The sequence below is a fragment of the Dendrobium catenatum genome, unplaced genomic scaffold (assembly GCF_001605985.2).
Source record: "Dendrobium catenatum unplaced genomic scaffold, ASM160598v2 fragScaff_scaffold_67, whole genome shotgun sequence".
NCBI classification, from domain to species: domain Eukaryota; kingdom Viridiplantae; phylum Streptophyta; class Magnoliopsida; order Asparagales; family Orchidaceae; genus Dendrobium; species Dendrobium catenatum.
In genome coordinates this window covers 68,730-88,527 of record NW_021318529.1, presented here as the reverse complement: position 1 = coordinate 88,527, position 19,798 = coordinate 68,730, and the positions used below count along the sequence as shown (strand labels likewise).

Sequence of the window (19,798 nt, the reverse complement as noted above, 5' to 3'; positions counted from 1 at the left end):
AATAGACTGATATCCTTGGTTAATCAAACCTATTGGATTATTCCCTTCAGCTACCTTAGCATACACACTAAGAAAATTTTGAATCCACCCCATAATTTCTCTTGAATCACTCACTGGGCAATGATTCTCATATTTATAAAATCAACAAAACCTTTATCCTACTTGTTATATTTATTCAAGACATGATGAACTAATTTCACATCCTTTTATGACAGAAATAATAGAAATTATCTTAAGTAAGAGGAATCCTTTAAGGTAGCACTTACACGGAGGAATATTTACAGGCAGTAGGGAAGCTCCCCCTGTCATTTGCACGGAACTCAAACATAGTCCTTTTTCATTGATAATTTATATAAATAATTTTATTTTAACTCATATAAACAATAATTTTAAATTGCAAACTACTTCCACGACTGTGTTATCCTATAGAGATTCACCTGGGGATTAAAACCAAAATTTAAAAGATCCATCTAACTAGATCATACTAGGGGAAGACAGTGAAGAAGCATATCTAAATGAATGAATAATTATCTTAAATCACACCAATAGAGTACAAAGAATTCTAGTTTAATCACAGCAACCAGTCAAAATTTTCCTATAGTGTAACACATCACATCATATCCTAGAAACTATATAGATTAGGTGGCAAATATTGATATTTAGGCGTATTCTGCAATGCTATATATCATTAATTAGCGCCTATAGAGACAGCTTATTTAGCTCACTTGTTGTTGGAAGCTGCCATACATGGAGTAAGGGCCATAAGAAGCATACATGCCAGGAAGATGAACAGGTATTCCGTAGCCATAGCCCCCATAGACCTGCCCACCATAGTACCCTCCGCTCCACTGATTCGTTGGATCAAATCTCAACTGTAAAAAAAAAAAAGGTAGAATAGTGAAAAATTTTGTTGGCAAGGCTTGTTAAGTGAATTATATTGCAATTTACCAAAAATTTTGTTAAAGAACGTCTAAGATTTTTGAGAAATATGGAAATATTCAACAGAAAACTCTTGTGGATCACGAAATACTTTGTGAGATGGGAAAAATGGAGAAATTGCTGGAATGATATGGAAAAATTCAGATGATCGAGCAAGCTACGAATGTATATTATATGTTGTGTATGAAAGGCAGTTTGATAGTAGTCATTGGAGAAAAAAATATGAATAATTTATCTTAAATGGATAGCTAATTAGCAACTAAATGAAGCGGCTTTGCAATCATCAAATAACATTAATAGCTAACCAGCAAATAAAGAAAGTAATTTTTTAATTTTATATTTTTTTTAAATAAAGAAAGTAATATCTCTATTGCAAATTGAAGAAAAAAGGAGAATAATTGAAATTCAAGAAAATTACAAAATGATGCCTTTCCCCAAAACTTGGGCAAGGAATAGTCATCTCAAATTATATAAAATTCTCTCCTCTTCTCTATTTTAATAGTTATAGCAAATCATAATTATTTTACAGAAAGTAGCATAAAATTTAAAATGAAAGTGTATTGCATTGCATCAAATACAGGAATTATATCTAAGAAACATATAATTTAAAAACCATAAGATGGCTTACATATGAACCAAAATGGTGGAAAGAGGCACCCAGTGGGGAAAATGTTGAAAAGAGAGATTTTAAATTACTAAAGTGTAATAAGCCAAACTCTCAACTATTGAGATGTTGTCCATTGTGGCAGTTTTGTCCCCTTAGTGTAACATTTCAGGAGATCACCCATTCCAAAAGTGTTCTGATATGAGCAATCTTAACTTAATTTAGAGTTTCTAATAAAATTTTAAACGTTATATCAAAAGATGCCTCGATATTTAAAAATTTAGTTTTATTTTATAAAGGATTTCACACAGTGGGGCTAATGATGTAGTTTTCCCATTAGTTTACTGTTTGATAAAAGAATGAGTCTTATGATCACCGACCTGCTTTTTTGCTGGATTGCGACCCCATGAAAGGCGAACAGTCTGCTTCCCAATCATTGTTCCACTCAACGCTTCTAGTGCCTCTTCAGCATTTTTTCTGCCAAAAAATCATCCGGTATATGATGAAACATTAAAAAATTAAATATAATTACTTATGATCAAATATCCATCATGTTCACAAGAAAAGGTTGAAAGGTTACCTTTCAACATATTGTACAAAGCCACATTGCTTCCCAACTGGAATTTTAACAGATACAAGCTCACCGTACTTAGAAAAGACATGCTTGAGCTCATCTTCCCTTATGTCTTGGTCAAGCCCTCCAACAAATACCTGAAAAGGCAGAATAGAGAGATTTAAGGATGAACTAGATGTATAAAGATTAGCATTAAACATGCTCACAGTTGTGTTAGTTGAATCCCCATTCGCCTGGGAGCCCAGACCAGATGCACTGCCAGATCCTAAACCACCTAGAACAACAATATGGAGTGAAAATTTGTGCATAAATGATTAACATTTAAATGCATCTTTCAGTGAGAAAACTCATAAGAAATCAGAATAACACCAAAAAAAGACATGGATGATTGAGATTGAGCTCATGTGATTTCAAATACAATGGTTAAGTATTGATGAATGTAGAACATTACAGATGAATGTAGTCATAACCACTACATTACAGATAAGCTGACATTATGATTAAATAATCTCTATAACATGTTGCCTATTCTCTAGACAGAGTGTACCTCACTCAAACTGTGAAGTTATATATATATATTCTTCAAATTCAAAATTACACAGTTGATTGTAAATATAATATATGACTACATTTCAATCGTAATTATTTAACTATTCATATCATGTGGAAAATAAAAGGATGATCGAACATATTTAGAGGTCATTTTAAAAGTCTAGTTTTACAAGTGTTTCATCAATCAATACTAATTAATATGTACAAGATATCATCAACAATTTATGTATTTGATTCCATGTCCTTTGAAGGTCTCGGTACTTTAAATTGCTATCTTCGTATACAATTTAAGCCATCCATTGTGAAAATTATAATCCCTCTCAAACAATCTTAAAAAATATTGACATCAATTATGTCACTAGTTTTAATGATGTCAAAAAGAATTATCAAGGTTTTGAACAATCGTTCAAGTTTGACAATATTAAAATTCATTGAATGGAGAACGGTGATTCTCCTTCTAAGAGTAGAAAAGTCATCCCTTTATGCTGTCAAGAGAATGAATTTATGCTATGAGAATATGAACAGGAACTTCTTTCAATGCACGTACAAAACTAAAAGCTAAAAAATATTTTTTAATATAAATGGAAGTATATCTGTCATATGTTATGTCATGTTGCTCCCATTGAAACTAATACAACATGACATAGCATATGACAGATATACTTATAAACATTGATGAATATATTGATATAGTACATTGATATGACATACTGGTAGACAGATACACATGGCATGCCATTGATAGAAAATATATGATGGAATCAATGGTATGAATAAAATTGATAGATAATCGATGTATGTTTTATCATACGACATTACGTTATAAACTTTTATTAATTTCCTTATATATTGACATATTCATATGTTTCTTGATATGTTTTTGTCTTACTGATCATATTAATTGTTGATTTCATATCGATAATCACTAATTTTCAATTGATTGAGATAAACATACATATTGATATTATTGCCTTGCATTAAAAGATTTGGTAGTATTAGGGTTCTGTTAGGCTTTATAAACTCATTATGTGGATTTGATTGATTTCAAGTAAGGAAAGTAATCAGAATTTGTGGAGTGAGGCTCTCAAGATCTTCAAATTTTTCTTTTGACTTTTGCATTTTACTTTAATCTTTTGTAGTCAGGAGACTCTTAAATTGAAGCCACAATTATTTAAAGGAGCTATAGAACCCCAGATAGCAAAAGATTGATTGCTAAGAATAGAGAAACTATTTGATAGTATACAGTGCCCTGAGAGCATGAAAGTGCCATTAGTTGTGTTTTTGTTTGAAGGTGAAGCTGTGATGGTGGATTTGACAACAACAAGAGAAATTCTATGAAAAGATGAAAGCAAAGATTACTTGGGGAGATTTTTTATTTTTTTTGTGAAATTGGTTTGTAACTCTATCAACTTGATAGAAAATGCAGGATATTTTAATGAGATTGGAGAAGGAATACAAGACCATGATGTTGTATGAAGTTGAATCTATTGCACTGGTAAGGTACCCTCCACAGTTAATTAGCACAGTGGCAGAAAAATACTACATATTTTTTAGAGGACTGAAGAATGAATTGAGACACCCCTGATACCATTAAGCATTTAAAAGTTTTTAGAGTTGGTTGAGAGAGCAAGATTAGTGGATAATGATTTAGCTATACCAATGTTTAAAGAGGATATGAGCAGGAAGAGATTAGGAGATGATATAACCATAAGAGATAACAATGAAAAGATAAGTAAATCTTCAAACAATAGAAAAGGATTTGAGATGCAGGTGGGAAGTGTACCAAAGTGTGCCCAATCTGGCAAGAAGCATATTGAAGAACATTTTCTAATGATTAGATAGAGTTTCAAATGTAGACAGCAATGACACCGGATGGTTGATTGTCCACAACAACGATATAGAATAGGATCAGGATTTAGAGCGGAGGAATCCAGGGGGAGCTATGATAGAGGTCTATTGGATCCAGAGGATACATTGAAGGATCTGTGAACAGAGCTGATAAAAGAGAAGCTAGTGAAAGCAAAGAGAACCCACACATTCTATTACGCCGGCACTAGCACCAATACGACCTAGAGTTCACAGTCTAATTTAACAGGATGATAAAGATGTACATGGAGGATCTACTGGTAGAATTCTTAATCATATGCATTTAGTTTTGAGTGATTAGTATTACATAGCATGTTGAATGATATATGATTGAATGACATGCATACATTTGCGATTGATTGATTGAACTCATGATTGTTTGGATGAAATGAATGATATAAGTCAGTGATTAGTATTTTGGATTGCATCAATTGTAGAATTAATACATATCGATTTGTTTTGAATTGAATGGATTTACTTAATAAATTGATTTAGTTTTGTTTGATATTGACTTTGATTTAGTATATATTTAATTTTTTTCTACCAATATTAGAAATGTTGCGAGCGATATTTTCCCAAAGTGGCCCGCAACATTTTCTTAAGGTGAGTAGAATACAACAGCCTGAAATTTATGTAAATAATTTTAAAATAAATTATTAAAAATCTACGTTGGAGCACTACAAAGCTGTGTTTGAGAGCACATCGGTGCAAGGAAAGCTTCGTGGTGGTGTTGAACTCTCTGTTCTAAAGTGATAATAGGAGCAGCATGCAGCGCTGCAACGCCAGATTGGAAGAGCTGCAGCATTGAGCACCGAAAAAATGTTTTTTAATATAAATCCCTCCTCAACTCAACCATTTCTCCTATTCCATTTACTTGGCATGCCAGGAAAGGAAAGGAAAAGAGGAAGGGAAGAGGGAAGAAGGATGAGAAAGAGAAGAAAGAGAAAGGGTATTAGGAGCATTTTTGTTTGTTGGTTTTGTTTTGAGGTTTTTTCTAATCGTGGTAGGTACGCCGAATCCCGCTCTAATTTTTAGTCATTTTGAGTTTGATGAATTTAATATTTCCTAAATCGACAAAAATAAATTTTCTCTAGGTTTACCACACTTTCACTGTGTAATATTTTGTATATGATAAATATGAATTGTATGAGCATTTTATCGGGTAGATCGATAGTTATGATTTTCTGACGTAAATAAATAATGTATAATTTTTTCTGCATTGTATTTCATACATGATATTGACTTATACTGCATAGAGAATTTGACATGTAAGCAAGGAAGGCTGGCTATCAATATTAAAATTAATACGAGTTGATTCTTAAAACATACTATCCTATATAAGAGGGTGAGCTGATGGGTTTTCCTTTAAATATAATTTGTAATGTAACCCCGATTAACAAATTTGCAGATTACGTCGACGGGCAAAGAGTAATGACTCTTTATAAATTATTGAAAGCCACTTGTAATGATGATGTAATGATGATGAATCAATGATAAAATGAATACTTGATAAGACTGATGAATGAAATATGAAAAGATAAAAACACCGCATTAAATCTAAATGGCATGTCTTACTACTCATAATTACATTCATGATTATATTTACATGATAGTACATAAACTGATTGATAGATAAAATTGGTATAGAACTAATAAAATTAATATTTGAAACTGAAATAGCATGACATAACATATGACATATATAATTATAGATATTGATGAACATATTGATATAGAACATTTATATGGCATGCTGATACATAGATACACATGGCATGCCATTGATAAAAAACATATGATGGAATCATTGGCATGAACATAATTGATTGATAATCGATGTGTGTTTTACCGTACGACACCTAACATTGATTTATAAATTTTTATTGATTTCCTTATATGTTGATCGATTTCTATATTTCTTGAGATAATTTTATCTTACAGTTTATATTAATTTCTATTGATGTATTGATATTGATTGATGATTTCATACCGATGATCATTGATTTTCTATTGATTGAGATGAGCTAGCATATTGATATTATTGTCTTGCATTGGAAACTTTTGGTAGTATTGGGGTCCTGCTGGGCTTTATAAGCTCATTAAGTGGATTTGATTGATTTCATATCAGGGAAGAGATTATGATCTTATGGAGTGAGGCTCTCAAGATCTTCGAGTTTTCCTTTTGATTTTTATATTTTATTTTATTCTTTTATAGTCAAGAGCTTATTGAGATAGATCTGTGTTATAGTGATCTATTGGGTATTGTAAACCAAATTTTGATGAATGAATATAGTGAAAGATTGATGTATACAATTTATAGATTTGCTTCCGCTAGACTAGTTTACATAGATGATTTAATAGAATCTCTGGTAAATTAAATAAGAGATGAAAAATATAATTATTCTAAATTAGATTATGGGGCATCAGAAAAATATATACACATGGCCATGTATCTATGACACCACTCGTTATGTCTTTGACAAGTGCCTTGTGCGGGTGGTGAGTGCCTCAAGCGAGTCTTAGAGGGTAGTGCCTTGAACGGATCCTCCATGATGAACACCTTAGGCGAGTCCTTGAAGATGCATGCCCAAGATGAGTGGTGAGTCCCTCTAGGTGAGCAACAAAGTCTTCTAGGTGAGTGCAGCTGTGAACTAGGGGTGAATACTATTGATCAAGCCATGACTGTCTGTCCTATAATTACGTATTTCCTAAAGATTGGATGGGTGATATCGGTGGAAAGTGGGTGGCCTTAGTGGAGGAGAACTAATGAAAGAGTCAAGTCTTCATAAAGAGAGTGCTTCTCCGAGTGAAGGCGTAGAGAGGGAAGTTCTCTCATCGAACTCACTCAATATATATGCATCCTCGATCGAAATCCTTGGGGGTGAACTCTTATAGCACGAGCTTCATCTTAGCAAATGCCTACCCAACCTTGAACTTACTCTGATGAATGCTCCATTCGACAAGGCTCATTTGGATCGAGTGCATCTCTTGCCTAAGTCAACAGGAGAAGCACCTGATTAATACCTGCAAGCTACCTACATCACCATGTATGAACATATATTTAGTTCACCGGTTCATTTTCTCCTTTGGTGAGCGACTAGTAAAAAGACAAGGGAATTAAGAAGAAAAACATTTAATATGTCAACAAATGATAGAGAGAAAATAAACAGAGTTTAAAAGCTATACTTTTACTATTGCCTTGATAAGAGCGCCTTTCTCCAACATCCTTAGAATGATGTTAATTTGACCTTTGTACTACCTTTGGCTATAAATAGAAGCGAGGGGGCCTGATAAGGTCATATTTCTTTTGCTTTAGCTCAGTTCCTATAGCTCGTACAAAATATGGCCAGGTCAAGTCCTGTGAAGTATGTCGATGTTGACAATTGCAAATTATGGAAGGATATTCTTTTCAAACATAAATCTATGGATGCTGAGGGATGAAAATCTAGCCAGCTCATTAATAAAAAGGTGGTGGCAGGATGAAGTAAGGCAAAGGTTGCCTCTACCTCTTATTCTAACAAGCTTCCATTCACTCAGAGGAATGCTAGGCAAATTTCTACATCCAAGAGAGTCCACCCTATTCCTATCATGATCAACACCTTACCTGATGTAGTGAGCCCTACTCAAAAGGATTAGGAGGAACCATCAAACAATCATTGCTCTATGCTAGAGGAGGTGGGTGATAACCAACTACCAATGGAGGTAAGGAGAACTCTTTTTTTAGTTTTTGAAAAGTTTATGTACTGGGTTGATGTCGCCAATATGCTTATGATACCAATAATTATGAGCAAGTTTTAGGTCATCCACCGAGAGAGTACAAGACTTTGGCTCTCGCTCAGTCTGCTTGACCATTTACTTAATACGATGGTGGCAATTCTAGTGGTGTAAGTACAAGACACAACTAGCTAGCAGATGGCAACCTCTTCAGAAGCCACTTCGATGCTCAAGATGTCATTAGAAATCGCACACATAGAGGGACGTGCAGAGGGGCCACCTGCTCGGGATCTTCTTGTCGCCTTTAGCTATTTGCAAGCCTTCTTCTCCGCCTATTCAACATAACGTTGGAGTCCCTGTGCCTGTGTCATCTTCCTGGAGGCTTTGCCAAGACAAGTGCAGACCTTGGAGGAGGAACTCACTCACATCAGACCTGAACTTGAGGAGAACAGGAGCAATGATGAATCCACTTGACAAGCCAAAGAGTTCAAGTAGGAGGAGCATTGGGTGGCTTTTTTAAACACTTTATAGTATTAGGATGCACTTAGAAAGTAGCATGATGAAGGTTGAGTATTGCCTGCAAAAGCTGGTCGCCTTCAAGTAACTTGATAGCAAATTTGAGGATAAGAACATCTTCTATGACTAGATGTTGGAGTTGTCAGAAGGGGAGAGCATGACTCAACTGAAATCGGTTTTTGTATTTTTTAATTTTTTTTTCCTTTTCATTTTTCTGTAATAGATAAGTATAATATTATTTGAAATGAATTAAATGGAAAGTTCTTTTTTTTTTTTGGCAATATTTGTGTGTTCAACTGTCTTGAGTTCTTAATGAATGTACTCGTGTTGACATATTGGTGTGGAACCGCAACCTGCAGAGAAGATACACAAAAACAGAACAAGAATAGTGCAGAAAAGAAGAAGAAGAGAAGCTGAAGAAGAAGAGAGACTGTAGAGGAAGGGATAATAGCAGTTTTCAATATATCATTCTTTGCCTTACTTCCTCAGCAGTAATCCTAATATAAGCTGCTAGTTGCTGTAAAATGAAAAAGGAGAGAAACGTTCCTCCATGTGCAGGGTAATAAAACAGTAATAGAAAAAGCAATAAAACAGTAATGCGAGTAGTGGAGCAGATCGGTAGTCGTTATAAGGCGGTAAGCTAGTCCGTTGGAATAGGATAGTCCACATCAGGTCTCCCCTGGCTTGAGAATTTCCTCATCTGAGGAAATGGTGTGGATGACGCCTACATCGGAAGATTTATACGAAAATATATCGGATACATTAAAAGTTGCTGGAGTGCGGAATTCCGGAGGAAGGTCCACGACGTATGCATTGTCATTGATACAGCAGATGACAGGCACAGGTCCGATCTTGCGTGGGCTCAACTTAGAATAAGTTCCAGGTTGGAATCGTTCTCGGCGCATACGAACCATGACGAGATCGCCCGGATTGAAAACTACTTTCCGTCGATGAGCATCAGCTAGTTGCTTGTAGCTGTCATTGGCCGCCGACAGCTTGGATTTTACATCTTCTAGCATCTTGGTGTAACTTTCAGTCGTTTGCAATGCCGACTTGCTCTTGCACTTAGGAAGTATAGCAATATCAACCACATGGTTTGGTAATTCAGTGTAAACGATGCTAAATGGGCATTGCCCGGTGGACCGGTTGGCCATGGAATTATAGGCAAATTCCGCTTGGCCTAGATAATCATCCCACTGTTTCGGATGCTCATGGGCGACGCAACGTAGCATATTGCCGAGTGAGCGATTAACCACCTCAGTTTGGCCGTCGGTCTGAGGATGGTATGCTGAGCTAAGCTTGATTTCTGTTCTCAACCGTTTCCACAGCTCACGCCAAAAATGACTCACGAATTTGACGTCGCGGTCGGAGGTAATGCTACGGGGCAAGCCATGGAGGCGAACAATTTCTTTAAAGAAAAGAATGGCCACATTAAGAGCGTCGAAGGTTTTCTTACAAGCGAGGAAGTGGGCCATTTTTGAAAATCTGTCCACCACGACCATGATGGAGTCAGCACCTCGCTTGGTCCTCGGCAAACCCAAAACAAAATCCATACTTAAATCTTCCCAGATGGAATTTGGTACTGGTAGAGGCATGTACAAACCGGTGTTCTGAGCTGATCCCTTGTAAACTTGACAAATCGGGCACTTTTCCACAAACCGTATAACATTACGCCTAAGATGGGGCCAATAGAATCTACTTTGCATTTGCTCTAGTGTTTTGGTCCGACCCGCATGAGCAGCTAAGCCACCACTATGCATTTCTTGGATAAGGTATTCCCGCCACGAAGATTCAGGAATACACAATAATCCCGCCTTGAAGAGATAGTTATGTGAGATTGAATAATCCTGAAAGGAGACGGTGGGGGAATTGGAAAGTTCAGCCCAAGGTGCTGCGAATTCCTTATCTGTTGCATATAAGTCCTGAATACTTGGTAGTCCCTGGAGCTCGGTTTGTAGCTGAACAACTAGCGCCGAGCGCCGGCTTAAAGCGTCTGCGACTTTGTTTTGCACTCCAGACTTGTGCTTTAGAATGAAACTGAATCGCTGCAGGAATGTGGTCCATCTAGCGTGCATTTTGTTCACCGTCTTCTGACTATTAATAAACTGGAGTGCCTGATTGTCGGAACACAGGATGAAATCTTGATGGAGCAAGTAATGCTCCCACTGCTTCAATGCTCGGACCACTGCGTAAAATTCTTGCTCATAAGCGGACCAGTTTTGGCGGGATGGGCTCAGCTTCTCACTGAAGAATTCAATGGGATGACCTTCCTACAAAAGGACAGCCCCAATGCCCACAGCGGATGCATCAGTGTCAACATGAAATGGTTTGTCGAAGTCGGGGATGGCCAACACCGGAGCTGAAGTGAGCGCACCCTTTATGGTGTCAAAGCTATTCTGTTGTTCATTAGTCCAATGCAGCGATTTGTCCTTGAGACAATCTGTGAGGGGTGCTACAATTATGCTGAAACCGCGAATAAATCGGCGGTAGAAGTTCGCCAAGCCGACAAAACTCCGAATTTCTGGGATTGACTGTGGCGTTGGCCATTCTGCTATGGCACGGACCTTCTGTGGATCCGTAAGGATGCCGCCGCTGGAGATGATGAAGCCCAGAAAGTGAACAGAACCTGTTGCAAACTCACATTTGGGGAAGTTAAGATAGAGTTTGTGTGCCTTCAGAATTTCAAAAAGAGATGATAAATGCTCTAAATGAGTTTGCAGAGAAGGGCAAAACACAAGGATGTCGCCAAAATAGACGACACAACACTTCCCAAGGATTGGTTTGAGAACTTCGTTCATTAGGCGCATGAATGTTGCCGGAGCGTTGCACAGATCAAACGGCATGACTCGCCACTCGTACAATCCATCTCATGTCTTAAACGCAGTCTTCCATTCATCGCCGGGCCGGATGCGGATTTGGTGGTAGCCGCTGCGCAAGTCAAGCTTCGAGAAGATAGTGGCCCCCGCGAGCTTGTCGAGCATATCATCGAGACGAGGTACAGGAAAACGGTACTTAACCGTTATTTTGTTGATGGCCCTGCTGTCAATGCACATTCGCCAAGTTCCGTCTTTCTTCGGCACCAAGAGCGCGGGGACGGCACACGGACTAAGGCTGGGTTGTATTAGACCCTTGCTCAGCAAATCCTCAATCATTCTTTGCAATTCTTCATGTTCCCGTGGATTCATCCGATAATGCGGTAAGTTCGGCAGCGTGGCTCCTGGCTGCAAATCAATGTGGTGCTGGAGACTACGCATTGGAGGTAACGTCGCGGGCAGTTCTTCGGGCCAAATGTCCTTGTAATGTCGGAGTAGCTCATGAACCTCGCTTGGCAAATCTGCCAATTGGCTATCTGGATGTGAGTCAGCGATCATCGGTGCAAGCATGTCAGACGAATCCTTCCAGGAATCAATTAAATTCGGTCCGGAGACAATAAGCATAGCCGTTTTCTCCAAGCTGGCCTTATTGTCCAGGTGGGAGGAGTTAGGCCATAATCTGATTTTGCGGCTTTTCCAATCAAAGGTAAAAGTGTTTGCTCTGTCGTCGTGTATGGCTCCGACATCATACTGCCACGGTCGGCCAAGAATCAAGTGGCAGATGTCCATATCAAGAACATTGCACAATACTTCACAGATGTAGCTTTTTTCGATGTAAAAAGACACTCGGCACATATCTGACACAAGGATTTCAATACCCTTCTTAACCCAGCTAATTTTGTAGGGGTTTGGGTTCTTCGTGGTCTTTAACTGGAGCTTCTGAACCACAGAACGAGCTATAATATTTTCGGTGCATCCCCCGGCAATTAGCAGGTCACAGACTTTGCCATTCACAGTACATCGAGTACGAAAAATGGAATGACGTTGGGAATTACCAGCTTGGCGGGGAGCTAATAACAATTTCTCCAATACACATACTAGGGGATCCCCTTCATCAGCTTGTAAATCTTCAAAGTCTTGTTCATTCACCATTTCGGCACTATGGTGATCACCCTCCGGATCCCCTTCCAATAATTGGAGCTGCTGGCGGTTGGGACAGTCATTTGATTTGTGTCCCGGCTGAAAGCATCGATAACACTTAAGCGTTGTGGGCTTAGTGTAAGGATTGTTTTCTTTCACTGGGAACCGTGGTCGCAATGCAGACGTCGTTTTTGGCTCCGCTCCCAAAATTCCTGCGCCGGCAGTCTGAGGTGTAGCAGCTTTACTACCGCCAGCGGCGGTTGATGGAGTCTTGCTGATATCCCCTGTGGATTCAGCACTGTACCGACGTGGAGTTTGAGTTTTTGAGTGCCTATTGAGCTGAATCTCTGCCTTGAGAGCGTAATTCACGGCCTGTGACAAGGTCCAAACAGAATTAAGTTCTAATTTGTCCTGAATGCTCTCCTTCAATCCTCCGATATATCGTGCGACAAGCTGGTTTTCAGATTCATTGAGATCATTCCGGGCGCTGAGCCTATAGAACTCCTCCGTATATTCATTCACAGTCCTGTTGCTTTGTAGGCAATGCTGATATTGGAGGTAGAGCATTTGCTCAAAGTCCGTAGGTAGGAAATGACCTCGTAGTAGTCTTTTCATCCGGCGCCAGTTCATGATCTTGCCTTTACCTTCCCGTCTCCGTGTTTGTATCAGTTGCATCCACCATGCCCCAGCTCCGCCTTTCAAACGACAGACAACGTATTTCACCTGTTTTTCAGGTGCAATCTCCATATAATCAAAGAAGGCTTCGACGGCTCTCTCCCAATCCAAATATTCCTCTATGTTCAACCTGCCGTCAAAGAAGGGAATGTCTAGCTTCACACGGAATTCTCCATGAGAATGCTGGTGCTCCAGTTGTCGTCGGGGTGGTCCGAACTGAATCGGTCGCTCATCTTCCGATTAGTCGGATGCGTCCAGGATTTGTTGCGTGTCGGCCCCATTGTCGGAATCTGATGCAGTTTGATGGGTTGTGTAGCGGCGTTGATAATGTCGCGGTACCGGTATGGGTGCCAGTGCCTGTGTGAATGGACGGTCTATCACGGGCACTTGTCGATTTGTTCTCAAGGATCGGATCTCTGTCCGCATCTCTGTAGAAAATCAGAAGAATTCGTTAGTGAGTACCTCCATTTGACGTGCGATAGACGTTTGAGCATTCCACAGGGCTTCCAAACTTCGATCCTCGTCGAGTGTTGGACGCTTGCTTCCTTCCGCCATTCATGCTCGCAACCGAGCTCTGATACCAATGTGGTGTGGAACCGCAACCTGCAGAGAAGATACACAGAAACAGAACAAGAATAGTGCAGGAAAGAAGAAGAAGAAGAGAAGCTGAAGAAGAAGAAGAAGAGAGACTATAGAGGAAGGGATAATAGCAGTTTTCAATATATCATTCTCTGCCTTACTTCCTCAGCAGTAATCCTAATATAAGCTGCTAGTTGCTGTAAAATGAAAAAAGGAGAGAAATGTTCCTCCATGTGCAGGGTAATAAAACAGTAACAGAAAAAGCAATAAAACAGTAATGCGAGTAGTGGAGCAGATCGGTAGTCGTTATAAGGCGGTAAGCTAGTCCGTTGGAATAGGATAGTCCACATCACATATTCTTCAAAATATTCTAATTTTTAACTTGGCATGATGTTGTGCCTTAGATGGCATCACCTTTCCCTAGACTTAAGTCTTTATGGGGGCTATTATTTCGACTCGTCAGTTGGAAGGACTCGCATGCAACTAAAGGTGAATTATGTCGAAAAGGGGGAGTCACTTTCAATACCTCTCTTAATTCACCGTCACCTTGGATGGGCCACAAAATTTTCAAAATATTTCATCTTTGCAATGGTAACCATCTAGACTCGTCAGCTAGAAGGGACTTACACACTACTCAACGCAAATCTTGTCATAAAAAGGGAGGAGGGTTGCCTTCTAGGACTAGGCTTACACAAATGACACTTTTTAGTTACTTCTTATTCAATCTCCTCTAGGCTTTTATAAAAATTAAAGGAGAATAAGATTCGCGTAAGTTGATAGGTATCCGATCCCCAAACCAAAAAAAAAAAAAGCAATAATTAAGAGAAAATATAGCATAATCAGCAAGAAAGATTGTTATTTCAGTAGAACGAACCAAGATACAAGTTGATCTACTATTTGAGAGGTAGATTGGCTCTCCACAAACCCTAGGCGCTACTAGGAATAACTGCAAAGAAGACTACAGCCAAAACACAATCATAACTTGAAAATAAAACAACCTAATTACCCTTAAATAAACCTTCCTATTCCCCTCCCAAACTAAAATTCAAATCAGCTCCCTTTCACTAAATAAAACCTTCCTAATTTTCTTCCAAATCTAAATTCAAATCATCCCTCTTTCCCTAAATAAAATCTTCTTAATTCTCTCACAAATCAGAATCAAAATCAGGACCATTTTTCTAAACAAACTTACATAATTTCCTTTCAATTTTTATTTTCTATGGTAAGTGTAATTAAAGGTGGAATTATTCCCCATTGAGGCCCTCTCTCTTCTTGCTCGTCGCACACCCCCCTAATGGGGTCCACTGGCTCAGCAGTCGGTCCATCAATACTCCCCTCCCAAAGAGCCACCTTATCCTCAAGGTGGACTGAAAGACATTGCTTCTTGATTGTCTGATAAGGCTCCCATGTGGCCTATGGCAAATTCTTCCACCTAATTAATACATCCTTAACCCCAGTCTCACCCTGACGCACCCCTACTACTTCCTTTGGCTCCAAAATCACCTCCATGTCATATGTCAATGTGATCGATAATGTTATGGATGGCTTGTGTTTTCCAATTGCTCGTCGCATGTATGATACATGAAATACTTGATGAATAACTGCTTTGGTTGGCAAGTCCAAATAGTAAGCTACTACGCCAAACATTCCACTATTTCATTGGGCCCAAAATAACAAGGAGAGTTTTTCATTCCTTCTTCTTGCTACAATTTTTTGTCTATATAGTCAGAGCTTCAAATAAACCCTATCTCCGACATCAAATTGTACATCTCTCCCGTGTGCATCAACTTGTCTTTCCATGATATGTTGGGCTCTCAACAGGTGCCCTTTTAATTCTGCTAATATCTGGTCCATTTCCTCCAAATACTGCTCTACTAAGGATATTGATGTGTTGTTGTGCCCATAATACAGCAAATGGGGAGGATCTCTAGCATAAAAGATTTCGAATTGTGTCATCTGAGCTGCTGTATGATAAGAAATATTGTACTAATACTCTGCTCAAGCTAACCATCTCGACCATAATTTTGGGATAAGATACAAAACACCGTAGATAAGTTTCCACACTACAATTCACCACCTCTGTCTGCCCATCCGTTTGGGGGTGATACACGGTGTTGCGCTTCAATACTATTCCCTACATTTTGAACAATTCTCTCCAGAAGTGGCTCAAAAAGACCTTGTCTCGATCTGACACTGTAGACTCCAGTATATCATGCAAACGAAACACTTCCCTTATGAATACCGCAACGACGGATACTATCGTATATGGGTGGCATCAGGAATAAAATGTGTACTTGCTCTACAGATCCACCACCACCATAGTGACCTCCTCCCATACCTTCTCGGGTAGTGTAAAAGGCTGTAGGAGTCCCTCAGGAGCCATTGCCAAGTGCTTGTGTCTTTGACACGCATCGCAGTTGTTCACCATCTCATCTGCATCCATCTGCATACCAATCCAGTAGAATTTAGCAATCAATCTCCTGTATGTTTTCTATACCAATGAGTGCCCTCCAACAGAACTGCCATGAAACTCCCGCTAGAGCTGAGAGATGAACATCGATGTCCGAGGAAGCACCAATCATCCTTGATATAGTAACTTCAACTAGTTAAGGCATATACATGGTGGTTATCATTATCCTTCAATAAGTCATATCTGATCTTGCCCAATCCTTCATCTTGCTCATTATCCTTCCTCAGGGCTTCCCAGTCCATGACCATCAGAACTGATAGAGTTGAAAATATGTGGAATCTCCAAGCATCATGAAAAAGCATTTGCCGCCTTGTTCTCTAGCCCAGGTCGGTAATATATCTCAAAGTCATACCCTATTAGCTTGGAGAGCCATCGCTGATGCTCCTCTGTTATCATCCTCTACTCTAACAAAAACTTCAAGCTCCTATGATTAGTCGCGACTATGAAATATCATCCCAACAAGTATGGACGCCACTTCTGTATGGCTGGCACGGTAGCCATCAGTTCCCTCTCATAAATTGTTTTAAGCCTTTCCCTGGTGGTCAGTAACTGACTGAAGTGAGTATCGCTCCAAGTCCATAACGTGAGACATCCGTCTCCACTATGAACGCCCATGATTTAAAATTGCGCAATAAGAGGTGCACATCAACATAATTTTGAACTTTTAAGCATCAAAGCCTACGCAATGAGAGCTAGCATTGAGGCGTATGCCTCAAGTTCACTGAGGTGTGCCTTGCCTCATGTTTTGGAGGCGTTCGCCTCTTAAAGTTAAAAAATAAAACCTAATATATATCTATTTGGTTCGGCCCACCACCCCAGTGCGTCTTCGGTCAGTACCGAGCAGTACATGCTCGGTATAGCTCGGTACCACTCAGCACAACAATGATTGGTACTACTAGATACATGCTCGGTACCACTAGGTGCATGCTCGGTACCTCTTGGTGCATGCTCGGTACCGCTCGATACATGTTCGATACCATTCAGTATCTTTCCATACAAACGACTTACAAACTTTAAAAATAAGCAAAATTGCAAAATTACTCTTACAATAAAAAATTATTCCGGGGACAGCCAAACGACTTACAAACTTTAAAAATAAACAGAACTTCAAAATTTCTCTTACAATAAAAATTTGTTCCGGGGGCCCCGGCTACCCGGCATATTATTTTATTCATCATCCTTAGTAATAGTTGTTAGTGTTAGTCTGCTTCTTCATGAGTGCATGTTTTGTATAAGTTTTCTTAATCTAGAATAAGTGAAGCATTATTGTTCAAAAATATTTAGGGAAAGAGGAAGATAATTGATATTGAGGAAGAAGGAGCTGCTTGGGAGACATGGACTCTATAGGATAGGAGGAAGGGGAGAAAACAGTTCATAATAATGATGATTCAAATGAAGACCCCCTTAGTGATGACAGTGCTGATGACTTATGAATTCTTATGTGATATGTCATTGCTATTTATTTTTGGAATTATATGTTAACGAAAAGAATACTGTGATTTGAAAAAGATAGAATTTGAGCTGAACTATATTTCATATTGTTTTATTATTGGGATATTTTGATTTCACTTCATATCTTGTGCTTTTTTATGTTTTATATTTTTTATTCATTAGTATATAAAAAATTTATCATTTTATGTTTACGCAATCTTTTGATTTTGAGGCTTACGCCTCGCCTCACGAATGAAAAATGCTTCAATACCCGATTATGCAATTTTAAACATTGTGAACGCCTGACTTAAATCTAGTAATGCTAGTACAAAAATTGTAGTCATGGCCTTTTACAACTGCTCGAAGGCTCTGGTCGCTATTTCCCCCCATTGAAAGCTATCCTTCTTCAACTGTTCTATCAGTGGGCCGGCTATCAAGCTATACCCCTTTACAAACTTCCTGTAATACCATGAGAGGTCTAAAAAACCCAAGAGTTCTTTTAGCGTTTTGGATATAGGCCACCTTAGTGTGGCTCAATCTTGCTTTGATCAGTTGTCACCCCTTCCTGAGATATGGCATGTCTCAAGTCCACTCTGGACTGTGCAAAGGAGCATTTTTCTAGTTGGCGAATAGTTGGTGTTTCTTCAATGTTACCAAAACAACCTTTAGATGATCCAAATGCTCCTCCTAGGTCTTCTTATAAATCAAAATATCGTCCAAAAATACCAATAAAAACCTTCGGATGTACGGCTAAAAAATTTGGTTCATGAGAGACTGTAAGGTGCATGGAGCATTGGTAAGGCCAAAAAGCATACCAAAAACTTGTAGTATCCCTCATGTGTTCGGAAAGCAATTTTGTGCACATCTTCTGCTCTCATCCTGATCCGATGGTAACCTGACTTCAAATTAACCTGGAAAAGATCACCGCTCCACACAACTCATCTAACAACTCATCTATTACAGGAATAGGAAACTGATCTGGAATGATTTCCTTATTCAAGACCCAATAGTCCACTCAAAATCTCTAGCTTCACCAACAGTTTGGGCTCGAGAACGACTCACATTCGGTTGGATGATTCCTGCTTCCAATATCTCTCAAATCAGCTTCTCGATCTTATCCTTCTAAATCTAGGAGTATCTATAAGGTTTAACACTGATGGATATAGCTCCCTCCCTCATGGTAATGGCATGCTTTTGCTCCCTACAAGGGGATAATCCGTGATGGGCCTAAAATGTATCGCTGAACTAGTGTGGTAGTAACTGGACTAGCAATGGTACCTCCTCTACCTTGTCCTCCTGAATTGCTTCCATGCTTTGAAGCTCCACTAAGTATCCCCCTTTCGTGCCTTGTATAGCTTTCACCATGTTCTTGAGAGATACAATGGTCTTGGATAAACAAGAATCCCCCTTAATGATCATCTTCCTCCCTTCCACTTGGATTTTCATTTTTAGAGCTCTCCAATTTATCATTGTTTCCCCCAAAGTTTGCAGTCATTTCATATTTAATATCATATTAGTGCTTCCTAACTCCAACAAAAAAACAAATCCTCCCTTATCTGTATCCCTTGTAGCATTAGGAGTAGGCCCCTACAGTGCCCCTACTCCCTTCCATCTTCCATGTCCCCATCATGAACCCATAACAACTCATGTTTACTAGCTTTAGCCCCAACCGATCCACCATCTTACTGGAAATGAAATTTTGGGTTGCCCCACTATCTATCAGACCTACCACGGCCTTTCCCTCTATATTCCCCCTTACCTTCATAGTATGGTTTGGAGTTAACCCCACCACTAAGTTCAGTGAAACCTCAAATACGTCCAGCTGAAGATGCTCCTCTTCCACCACCATCGCTTCCCCTTTACCCTCCCTTTCAACTTCTTTGTCATCATAAACAGTAAGAACCTGGAGGGTTTAGTCCTTACAC

General features: G+C 39.0%; 1 protein-coding gene across 1 annotated transcript in view; it reads right to left on the bottom strand.

The window, feature by feature from the left end:
- Positions 1-508: 508 nt before the first annotated feature.
- The window catches only part of LOC110115671 (polyadenylate-binding protein RBP47), a 36,099-nt gene continuing 16,809 nt past the window's right edge, over positions 509-19,798 (bottom strand). Inside the window, exons 3-6 of the mRNA XM_020848978.2 lie at positions 2,324-2,391; positions 2,124-2,254; positions 1,924-2,020; positions 509-872 (exon numbers count right to left, since the gene is read on the bottom strand). Of these exons, the coding sequence (XP_020704637.1) occupies positions 717-872; positions 1,924-2,020; positions 2,124-2,254; positions 2,324-2,391 (452 nt within the window). The 3' untranslated portion in view covers positions 509-716. The remainder of the gene's footprint in view (positions 873-1,923; positions 2,021-2,123; positions 2,255-2,323; positions 2,392-19,798) is intronic.